General features: G+C 48.2%; 1 protein-coding gene across 1 annotated transcript in view; it reads right to left on the bottom strand.

Moving 5' to 3' along the window:
* The window catches only part of NUDT6 (nudix hydrolase 6), a 44,907-nt gene that overhangs the window by 26,645 nt on the left and 6,135 nt on the right, over positions 1-12,127 (bottom strand). The window contains exon 3 of the mRNA XM_075860482.1: positions 1,377-1,432. Within this exon, the coding sequence (XP_075716597.1) occupies positions 1,377-1,432 (56 nt within the window). The remainder of the gene's footprint in view (positions 1-1,376; positions 1,433-12,127) is intronic.

The following is a 12,127-nucleotide window of genomic DNA, read 5'->3' as shown; positions in this document are numbered from 1 at the left end:
TTTTCTGCAGCATAAACGATACGATCAGCTGATAAAAGCGCGTTTGCTCTTTCATCGGCCGATCGATGCCCTGTTTACACCTGTTCATATGAACGCTCGTTTTCCCGATCTTCGGGTCATGTAAAAGGGCCGGGCTTTTGGTGTGTCTGATACAGACCCATTGTTATACAAATATGTGACAGTAATGCAAAATGCACAGATAGAGCAGACTGTGCGATTGTTGGTGTTGGAATAAAACTTAGAGGCTGGCCACTGGCCCTCTTGAGCTGGCATTTGAATCCACTTAATACTGGGAACTGTAGTTGTCACATGCCTGACTCACATTTCTAGTGAAAATGGTAGGGTTTTAGGGGTTTGGGTCAGACTCTTTTTTTTTTTAACTCTCTTCTTACTTTCCACACAGTGACATCAACTGGATCAGGCGATTACAATGACAACCCAGCCCTTTACCTTGAGAGGGAACTGAAATAATCAGTTCTTTGTTTATAACACCTCTTAACAGAGCTGTCATATTGAGCACGGTGTTCCCAAGTACAGAAGCCGCTGCTGGGGAAAACTGTGATGTCATTGATGAGGTCACAGGGATTCCCTGTGGCATAGCGGGCTGGAGGGCATGCAGAGAAGATTTGCATCTTCACTGCATGTTCCTGTACACAGAATACTGTTAACAGTGATCTAATGGGCTTTTACACTTATAACACTGGTATCAGTGATCTGTATATAGGAACATGTAGGGAACGCACAAATCATGAGCCAAATAGTATAAAATAAATAAATGTAAACCAATTTGAAATAAGAAAATAAATAAAATGAGGAAAAAAAACCCAAAGTTTTACCCTAAAAATAAAAGTGCACCCCTCTCTGAACCCACATGTACCAGAAGTAGACCTGCATGACACAAATGAAATTAGCATGGGCGTCGGGTGCTCATACATTAATGCATTCATGTCAAGGCACAGCATCACTTTAAAAACACCTGGTGGTCTCTGTTGCTGTGTCTGCGGTGGGGATGTGGCCCAGAGCCTATAGGGCTTAGCTTGGCAGCTGGGATGCTGTTGGGTTGCTCATACTGCAGGTGCTGGGTTTTGTTGCGGCACTGGTTGCCACACTGTACTTTACCTAATATGTCCTTTTTTTTTTTTTTTTGCTTAGCAGCAATAGATTGATGTAATAACTGGATGTGTGAACCTGATCTTTTTTTTGTATATACTTCATAACTGTGTTTTGTTTATTGTCCAGATACGGCAGCACAGATTGCTCTGTGTCTGTGCTGCAAGCTGCGTGGGCTCCTGTAGACATTAAGCTCTAAAATATTTGGTTTACTTTGATCAATGGCACTTAGGCTCAGTCTGTATTTAATTAATGAATTTACATACCTTATTTCTGTCCTGGACAACCAATACTTTCCCAGAGACTTCATCCAAAACAGCACCTGGAAAAAATGACCGTTTACATTTTGCTCTTCTACGTAGTACTGGTAGCAACAAAAATCATACAGGCTTGTATTTAGGCTTACAGATTGGACAGAATTGTTTTCGCCTTTAGACTGGTTTCACACTTCACTTTTTATGTGTTTTTAACATGCGTTTTTTTTTGGGGGGTGATTAATTGTCATTGAGAGATATAGGAGATTATCTATCAAAACAGAAAAACGCATGTTAAAAACGCAACAAAGACGCACAGTGTGAGCTAAGTCTTAAGGCTATGTTTCCATGGTATGCTGCTGAAAAGTCTGCAGCTTATCTGACACCTAACCCACAGGGAAATCCGGGCAAATATTCACTCCAAATGGTGTGTGGATACTTGTCCAGATTGACTTCTGCAGAAAAAAGGCTGACAGGAAAAGCCAAAAACAAACTACATTAACTCTCTATTATTATTAGTATTATTGTTATACTGCTCTGGCCATTCTCCGTACAGCCTGCCTCCTGTGGACTGTTCACAGGAGGCCGTCTGTAAATAGACCAGCCGGAAGCCCAGGGACGGGTTGTCATGAAAGCACCACGGGAGGCGAGTATAGTCTTTTTTTTTCTTTTCTTTAAACTTGGAAAATAATAATTTTTTGGGGAATTGGCATTTGTTGTGAAATTTTACTACCCCATTAATCTCAGTGGGGAATGTCCTAAACAAATCTGCAATGACTCCGCAACATTAATTGACATACTGTGGCTTTAAAATCCACACAGCAGGTCAATTTCTGAAAACATTTTCTGCAGTTTTTTCTCGCAGAGTGTGGATGACAAGTCTTCAAATTTCATCCACTTTGCTGCTACTGTAAGGGTATGTTCACAAGGCAGCCTCCGTTACGGCTGAAATTACGGAGCTGTTTTCAGGAGAAAACAGCTCCGTAATTTCAGACGTAATGGCATGTTGCAGGCGATTTTCGCTGCGTCAATTACGGACATAATTGGAGCTGTTTTTCCATGGAGTCCAGGGAAAACGGCTCCAATTACGTCTCAAGAAGTGACAGGCACTTCTTTGACGCGGGCGTCTTTTCTACGCGCCGCTGTCTTTTGACAGCGGCGCGTAAAAAAAATGACCATCGGCACAGTACATTGTAAAACCCATTCAAATGAATGGGCAGATGTGTGCCGACGCTTTGGAGAAGTATTTTAGGACGTAATTTGGGGCTAAAACGCCCGAATTACGTCCGTAAATAGGGTGTGTGAACCCAGCCTTATACTCTGCAGATTTTCCACCTGCAAATCTCCACTGAAAATCTGCAGGGTATTTGCTATGTGTAAACACACCCTAACGTGTCGAACATCTAGAAAAGACTGTATTAGTACAGTAGCATAATACTGTGACAGTTCATTTTAGTAACACTAAAGCAACACCTAGTGGGAATGCTCCTAGAATTGCTAACTACGGAAAAATTAGGCTAATTTATTTAGAGGCGCACGCTTCTTAATAAATTAGGCCAATCTCTGGTCAATCGTGCTCAAGAAAATAAAATAAAATTGCGCCATAACCTACGCCAGTTTCTGGCGTGAATTCGGATACATTTTTTGGACTGCGTTTGGCCCTGCCCCTTTCTGGTAAGCCCCACCCATTTTTTTTAAAGAAAAGTGCTGTGAGTGGCAGAAACGGCACAAAAGTTGCAATTTGTGACCGCAAATTGCCATTTTTGTGCCATTTGTGACTTTTCTACGCCAGAAAACTAGTGTCTTAAAGTTAATTAATTCCCCACATTGTTGATTTTACCGTTAAATGGGGAAAAACATCACTAAAACATCCAAACTATAGAATGCTGTGATTTAATTAAATCACCTGAAAGTAACAACTACACAGCACAAAGAAAATAGACTGCACGACCAACTGTTTTGTCCGTGTTTCCCGTGTTATGCTTGCCTCTGTTCATTGAATTAAAAACACCTTTGTCCTGTGTATCTGCTTATACCTTTCTTCCATGAGCACTGAGCACCATTGACTAAAGGTTTTTTGGACCACAAATCCCAGCAAGCCCACAATCCTGTGATGTCACAAGTGAAGGTAGTGGCAAGAGATGCGGGCGGATATGCTTGACCTCCAGTCTCGACAGGACCAACTCCTCCAGGCGTTGAACATTCTTGCACGTGGGCAGGAGGCACAAGCTGCTGTTCCTCCTACTACACCTCCTGGCAATATTGATCCTCAGACTACACCTCTTGGCGGTATTGACCCACGTGTTTCTTTGCCACTTCCTGACCGCTATGATGGAGAAGCAAGTACCTGTCGTGGTTTTCTTAATCAATGCCAGATCCACTTCTGCCCGTATGCTAGGACATTTTCGTCTGATGGCGCAAGAGTCGCTTTTATCATCTCTCTCCTCACTGGCAAGGCTCTTGCATGGGCGAACCCTATCTGGGAGAGACAGGGACCAGAGACTCGTGACTTCCCTGCCTTCCTCCGGACTTTTTGCATGGTATTTGAGGAACCTGGACGGGTCTCATCTGTAGGGACCTCTTTGATTAACCTGCGCCAAGGAGACTCCTCCGTGAGTGAGTACTCCATCCTCTTCCGCACCCTGGCGAGAGAGCTGTTATGGAACAATGAGGCTCTGGTGGCTGCATTCTGGCATGGACTATCTTCCAGAATTAAGGACGAACTTGCCGTCCGGGATCTGCCGTCTACCCTGGATGACCTCATCCTTCTGTCTGCCCGGATTGATATACGGATCCGTGAACGCTTCCAAGAGGTTCGACGGGAGCCCTTCCTACTCTGGTCCCTACTTTGCAGCAACCTCTGCTGTCCTCAGATGTCGATCCTCCTAAAGAGTCTGTATAAGTTATCTACCCAAGAGAGATAACGCAGACGCACATCTGGACTCTGTCTTTATTGCGGTATCGGTGGCCATCTTGTGCGCCTGTGCCCCCAAAAATCCCAAAACCTAGGGTTGCTAGGAGTGACAACCTTGGGTAAAGATATACTTCCGTCTAAATTGTCCATGCCTGTGACCATAGTGTCCGGTGAGAGAACGCATCAGGTCTCTGCGTATCTGGACTCTGGATCTGCTGCTAATTTCATCCGCAGTGATCTGGTGGACCTTCTGAAATTGCCTACCACCCCTCTGGAGAGGCCGTTGACAGTTTCCTCAGTGAATGGACTACCTCTGCCAGACCCTGTTATCGCTGTGACCAAGCCGCTGAGGCTCCAAGTGGGAGCCCTTCACTCCGAACTTTTGTCTTTCTTTGTCCTATCCAAAGCTATTAACCGTGTGTTGCTGGGCCTGCCTTGGGTCTGACTGCATGCACCAGTTCTGGACTGGAACTCTGGAGAGGTTCTCCAGTGGAGCCCTGAGTATCAAGGTCGTTGCCTGGTGCGGATTCGTTCGGCTCTGCCTTTGCTGCCTCAGTCATTGGCAGGATTGCCGAGTCATTATGCTGAATTTTCGGACGTCTTCAGCAAGAGGGAGGCGGAGACATTGGCTCCACATCGGGCGTATGACTGCCCTATTGAACTGATTCCTGGTGCATCCCTTCCCCGTGGTAGGGTATATCCTCTCTCCTTGCCAGAGACTCTGTCCATGTCCGCCTATGTGAATGAGAACTTGGAGAGGGGCTTTATACGAAAGTCTTCCTTCCCGGCAGGAGCCGGGTTCTTCTTTGTCAAAAAGAAAGATGGCTCTCTTCGTCCTTGCATCGACTACCGTGGTCTCAACCAGATGACGATGAAGAATAAATATCCGTTGCCACTGATCTCTGAACTGTTTGATCGTATACGTGATGCAAATTTTTTTTCTAAACTAGACCTGCGTGGGGCATACAACCTAGTCCGGATTCGCCAGGGTGATGAATGGAAGACTGCATTTAACACCCGTGATGGACACTTTAAGTATCTAGTAATGCCCTTCGGCCTTGTAATGCTCCCGCGGTCTTCCAGGGGTTTGTGAATAACATTTTCCGTGACCTCCTCTATGTTTGTGTTGTAGTCTACCTTGATGACATCTTGATTTTTTCTCCAGATCCTATAACGCACCAGAGACATGTCCGTCAGGTTCTGCTACGGTTAAGGGAGAATCGTCTGTACGCCAAGTTGGAGAAGTGCGTGTTTGACAGAGATGCGCTACCCTTCCTTGGCTACATCGTCTCGAATTGAGGTCTCGAGATGGATCCTGAAAAGGTAAAGTCTCTGCCCTGGAGTGGCCATGCCCTCAGGGCTTGAGGGCCATACAGCGCTTTTTGGGATTCACTAATTTTTACAGGCAGTTTATTCCGAACTTCTCCTCACTTACTTCTCCCATCTCTAACCTTACTAAGAAGGGTATGAACGACCAAGGTGTGGACTCCCGAGGCAGAGTCCGCATTCAATAGCCTGAAGAGTGCCTTCACGTCAGCCTCTATCCTCCATCATCCGGATGTCTCTCTGCAGTTCTCATTGGAGGTGGACGCGTCCTCTGTCCATGCTGGTGCACTCCTGTTCCAGAGAGTTCCCAAGGGAAAGTCAAGGGTATGTGGATACTTCTCTAAGCTCTTCTCTTCTGCAGAACACAACTTCTCGATTGGGGATCGGGAGTTACTGGCCATCAAATTGGCCCTGGAAGAATGGAGACATCTATTAGAGGGCGCAGCCCATCCGATCCTGATTTTTACAGACCACAAGAATCTGACCTACCTCAAGACGTCCCAACGGCTGAACCCTCAGGCCAGGTGGCCAGGTGGTCACTGTTCTCTACAAGGTTCCAGTTTGAGCTCCATTATCGCCCGGCCGACAAGAAAGTGAGGGCTGATGCCTTGTCCAGGTCTTTCGAGACGGAAGACAGCTTGGAGACTCCTCAGAATATTATTGCTCCGTCTTGCATTATCTCTGTCAATCCCCTGCAAGTTGGGGACATTCCTCCAGGGAGGACTTTTGTGCGTCTGGCTGATCGTGGAAGAAGCCTAGATGCAGTGCTGTCCGGGTGGTGGTGGACTGATTTTCGAAGATGGCCCACTTCGTTCCTCTGACTGGTCTTCCTTCTGCTCCTCAGTTGGGCAAGTTATTTATCCAACACATCTTCCACCTGCACGGTTTGCCGCAGCATATCGTGTCTGATCGGGTGGTTCAGTTTACCTCGAGGTTCTGAAGAGCCCTCTGCGGACTTCTTGGCGTGAAGTTGGACTTTTCCTTAGCCTACCTGTAATGACGGGGTAGGGAGACAGACAGGTGAGCCCTAAGACGTATCGCTAAAGCCATAACCTGATCTAGAGAGTCTGAAGAGGGATAGCTAACTAACAGGTCTTTCAGGGCGTTCGACAGACCCAATCTAAACTGGCACCACAAGGCAAGGTCATTCCACCGGGAAGCTACACACCACTTCCTAAAGTCAGAATAGTACTCCTCAACGGGTCTCTTACCCTGACGTAAGGTCACCAGCTGACTCTCGGCAAAGGCAGTCTTGTCAGTCTCGTCATATATGAGCCCGAGAGCAGAAAAAAAAAGATCAACAGAGGAAAGTTCAGGGGCGTCAGGAGCCAAGGAGAAGGTCCATTCTTGGGGCCCGTCCTGGAGCCGGGACATAATTATACCCACTCGCTGGCTCTCAGAACCTGAGGAGTGGGGCCTTAGACGGAAATAGAGCCTACAACTCTCCCGAAAGGAGAAAAAAGTCCTCCGGTCCCCTGAGAACCGATCAGGCAACTTGAGGTGGGGTTCCAGAGGTGAGGTGGGGGGCACTACCAGGGTGGCATCACGCTGGTTGCCCCTCTGAGCCAGGGCATGGACCTGTAGGGAGAGGCCCTGCATTTGCTGAGCCAGGGTCTCAAGGGGGTCCATAGTTGTGTCAGGGACCAGGGTAGAAAAGGTATATGGGCCTGTGATTATGTAATGACGGGGTAGGGAGACAGACAGGTGAGCCCTAATCTACCCGCCACTCAGTCCCTGCCTACTTGCACGGCCCGTCCTAGGCGACGGCGTACAACTGGGTGACGGTCCCTACGCTCAATATGTGCACGACAGACAAACAGACAAGGGTACACAGAAGCTAAGGCAAATGGGGCAGTTGCCCACGGCAACACCGTGAGCAACAGGTGTAGAGAACGAGCCGAGTCAAACCAGGAGTGAACGAGGTACCAAACGCAGAGCAGGAGCGTAGTCAGTAAAGCCAGGGTCAAAATGAAGCAAGGTCAATAATAATAGCAGGAGCAGCAGAGCCAGGAAACAGGATAGAATCACAGGCAAAGACAAGCAGGAAATGAAGGTATAAATAGACCGAGGGCAGGAGCTAGATCCGTCTGGCCAGGCTGTGATAGGTTCTCCCACTCCTGAGCCTACCAGCCTGAGTGGTAGCAGATCGAGTCACTCTATCAGACCAAGGAGCAGACTGATTAACCACGGGCGTCGACACAGAAGCTGTGTCTGGCAGATCCTTTACACTACCATCCTCAGTCTAATGGTCAGGTCGAGAGGATCAACCAGATTTTGGAGAACTACCTACGCCACTTCATCTCCAAGCAGCATGATTACTGGGTGCAGCTGCTTCCATGGGCGGAGTTCTCCTACAATAATCACACCAGCGAGTCTACTTTGAATACACAGTTCTGCATTGTCTACAGCCAGCACCCATGAATTCCTCTCCCGGTGCCTGATACTTCCGAGGTAACAGAAGCTGACTCCACATTTAGAGACTTTTTGCAGATCTGGCAGCAGACGCGATCCTGAATCCTAATGGCAGTGGACCCGCATGAAACGGAAGGCTGGCACAAGGAGAAGAGAGCCTCCTCGGTTTCTTCCCGGCACTAAGGTCTGGCTGTCGTCTAGGAATATCCGACTGAGGGTGCCGTCATGCAAATTTGCCCCCAGGTTCCTCGGACCATTCGAGATCCTGCAGCAGATCAACCCTGTCGCCTACAAGCTTTGGCTGCCTCCTACCCTCAGGATTCCCAACTCCTTCCATGTCTCCCTCCTGAAACCAGTGATCCTGAACCACTATTCCAAGACTCCCAGCCCTGCGGTTGCCTCCAGGGGCCCTTCGGTCATCTTTGAGGTCAAGGAGCTCTGGGACACCAAAAAAGTGAGAGGAAAGACCTTTTATTTGGTGGATTGGAGGGGGTTTGGTCTTGAAGAGAGGTCTTGGGAGCCAGAGGAGAACCTCAATGCCCCTGCTCTTTTGAAGAAGTTTCTCTCTCGCTCTGTTCCCAAGAAGAGGGGGCGTAAGAGAGGGGATACTGTAACGTCCGTGGCTGCAGGCTGTCAGCTCTAACCTCCCCCTGACAGCCGCAGCCACGAGTCGGCAAGCGCTGGCTCCAGCCTCCTGCTCAGGAGACACCAGCGCTCGCGTCCACTCACCTCAGCCGGATCCCGTAGGGTGCACGCTCGTGCCCGCTCTTAAAGGGGCAGCGCGCACCGGACTCCTTGATGAACTTTGACCCGTGAGTACCCTGGACTATAAGAGGGGTCCAGCCCCTTGCTTCTATGCCTGAGCGTTGTTGTGTTCCCTAGTTTGTCTATGTGATGGCCTCCTAGTGTGTTTCCTGTTCCTGTCCCAGTTCAAGTTCCTTTTATTTCCATACCATCCTGGTCGAGCACTGTGTTGTGCCAAAGTCGTGTCGTGCTGTTTCCACGTCTGACCTGCTTCACCTCGCCTGACGTCTACCTGCTGCCTAGTCCACGCTGAGCCTACCTTGCTACTGTCCGAGCTGCCACAGGTACCCTATACGAACTATTGACCTTGCCCTGCACCCTGTTGGCCAGCTGCCTTACCGCCAAGGCGGTACGGTCCAGTGGGTCCACCGACCCTTCGTGACACTGGGATAGGATCCCTGTGCATTCTGGAGCGATGACGTCACTGGATCGCGCCGGCCTATGCAAGGATTCTGTCTTGGCGCCTCATAAGCTGCAGGACTGAGAAGACTGTGGAGCTGCATTCTTCGCGGAAACAGAGCTAGGTGAGTACGTCTTTATTATTTGTGTGGGGGCACCCTGGCACTAGCCACAAAGGGGGGAGTGTGTGGCACTATCCACAAAGGTGGGAGTGTGTGGCACTATCCACAAAGGGTGGAGTGTGTGGCACTATCCACAAAGGGGGGAGTGTGTGGCACTATCCACAAAGGGGGGAGTGTGTGGCACTATCCACAAAGGGGGGAGTGTGTGGCACTATCCACAAAGGGGGGGGTGTGTGGCAATATCCACAATATACACAAAGGGGGAAGTGTGTGGCACTATCCACACAGGGGGCTGTGTGTGGCACTATCCACACAGGGGGCTGTGTGTGGCACTATCCACAAAGGGGGCTGTGTGTGGCACTATGCACAAAGGGGGCTGTGTGTGGCACTATCTCCAATGGGGGCTGTGAGTGGCATTAGCTACAAAGGGGGCTGTCTGTGGCCCTATCTACAGGCAGGGCCAGCCTTAGGATAAAAGAGTATAATGGCCCCACACAGTATATTGCCCCACACCGAATAATGCCACTTTAATGCCCCCAACACAGTATAATGTCCCCCAAGTGTCCCCACAAAGCCTTGGAGGCCTGGGAAGTGAGTGTTGGTTGGTTTTCACTTACCACTGGTTGCTCCTTCTCTGCTTCGGTCCTGGCGCTGCACTGAGTCTGACATAATTGCATTGTAATGTCACATGACACGTCACGTGTCACTTTCAGAGCAGCGCCAGCAGCGGAGCAGAGAAGAACCGCTCGGGCCGGAAGGCAACTGCAGAATAGTCGAGCCGGTTTTAGACAAAGTGAGGCCCTGGGCAAAGATAAAAGTGGGGCCCAAATGCTGAATTATTGTATCAATAATGCAGTCAATTCAGAAGGCGGTGTGCAGAGAACTGCATGGCAGATTTCTACCGCATCTAGGGGTGTTGCAAGCCCCAAAGCATATGTCCTCCCTCTCTCGCAAAAAATAACAATAAAAGAAAATAATTATATATATATATATATATAGTGACTGAATAATACCACCACATCATAACCACATAGTGACTGAATAATACCCCAATACTGTTACTAAATAATACCCCCATACTGTTACTGAATAATACCGCCACACCATAACCATCGTGACTGAATAATACCCCTATACTGTTACTTAATAATACCTCCACACCATAACCACATAGTGATGGAATAATACCCCCATACTGTCACTGAATAATACTGCCACACCATAACCACATAGTGACTGAATAATACCCCCATACTGTTACTGAATAATACCGCCATACCATAACCCCATAGTAACTGAATAATACCCCCATACTGTTACTGAATAATACCCCCACATCATAACCACATAGTGACCGTATAATACCTCCATACTGTTACTGAATAATACCTCCACACCATAACCACATAGTGACTGAATAATACCACAATACAGTTACTGAATAACTTGTAGATAGTGCCAGACAGCCCTCCTCCCTGTATAGTGCCACACAGCCCCCCCTTGTAGATAGTGCCACACAGCAATCCCCCAGGTTTTAGATACACAGCCCCCCGCTTGTAGATAGTGTCACACAGCAATACCCCCACCCCCGTTTTAGATACACAACCCCCCCTTGTCGATCATGCCACGCAGCAATCCCCCCCCATTTTAGATACACAGCCCCCCTTGTAGATAGTGCCACACAGCACTTCCCCGTTTTAGATACACAGCCCCCCAAAAAAATATTTACTAACCCAGCCCCGTTCCCGAGCTCCACTCCACGGCCCCCAGACAAGACACATGCACAGAGCAGAGTGATGCAGTGACGTCATCACGCCGGCATGCACAGGGACTCTGTCCCAGTGTCTTATAGGCTGCAGGCCTAACGTGGCCTGCAGTCTATACTATTTAACTGTATCTGCGTCCTGAAGACGCAGATACAAGTGAATGTAGCAGTCGCTAGCACCGGGCCACCGCGATGCTATTGACGCCACTGGGACGACCAGGACCATAAATGTTATGTGCCAGGTTAAGGGGCGCCTTCATGTCTTGAGCCCAGTAGCAGCCGTTACAGGGCCCGCGGCACTGCGGGTGCTTCAGAAACGCAAGGGAAGGGGAGCCAGCGCAGCATATCCCAAAGGCCGGTCCTGTTTACAGGGGGCACTGTGGCATTATCTACAGGAAGCATTGTGAGGCTTTATCTACTAGGGGCAATATGGGGCCCCATCTATTAGGGGCACTGATTGTGCCACTACTACGCAAATTTTTTACGCAGTAGTGGTCAGCACATATCGCCTAGCCATAGTGATACAGTGAGAATACAGTAAAATGACAGAACCCTTGCACAACGGAGACAAACTGAAACCATTGGCACCTGATCCGTCACCATTGAAATCAATGGTGATGGAAACGGAAACCTTTGTTTTCAGTTTGTGTCAGTCAGGGCTCCGTTCCGACGGAAATCTCAGACAGAACGTAGGAACGGAGCCCTGACGCAGATGTGAATGAAGCCTCACAACGCACAGCTATCATTTGTTTAGTTTCAATTGATGTTTTTGTTTCTTGTATTGTCATTGACACATTGTTGCCAATATTTTTATGTACCTTTTCTTTTCCAGATGTACTACTGTCTAACTTTATTACTCTAGTTGTCCATTTATATCTTGTTACCTATTGAAAGCTCTATCATATCTTTTACTTGATTATGTATTGACTTCTTCTGTTTATGTCTCTTAATAAAATTGTTGCTTTTTTTTTTAAAAACAAAATAAGGCTGTCTAGACAACTCATAGTAAATGCCTCCATCT

The sequence above is a fragment of the Rhinoderma darwinii genome, chromosome 1, assembly GCF_050947455.1.
Source record: "Rhinoderma darwinii isolate aRhiDar2 chromosome 1, aRhiDar2.hap1, whole genome shotgun sequence".
Taxonomy (NCBI): Eukaryota; Metazoa; Chordata; class Amphibia; order Anura; family Rhinodermatidae; genus Rhinoderma; species Rhinoderma darwinii.
This window is presented reverse-complemented; position numbering and strand designations above follow the sequence as displayed.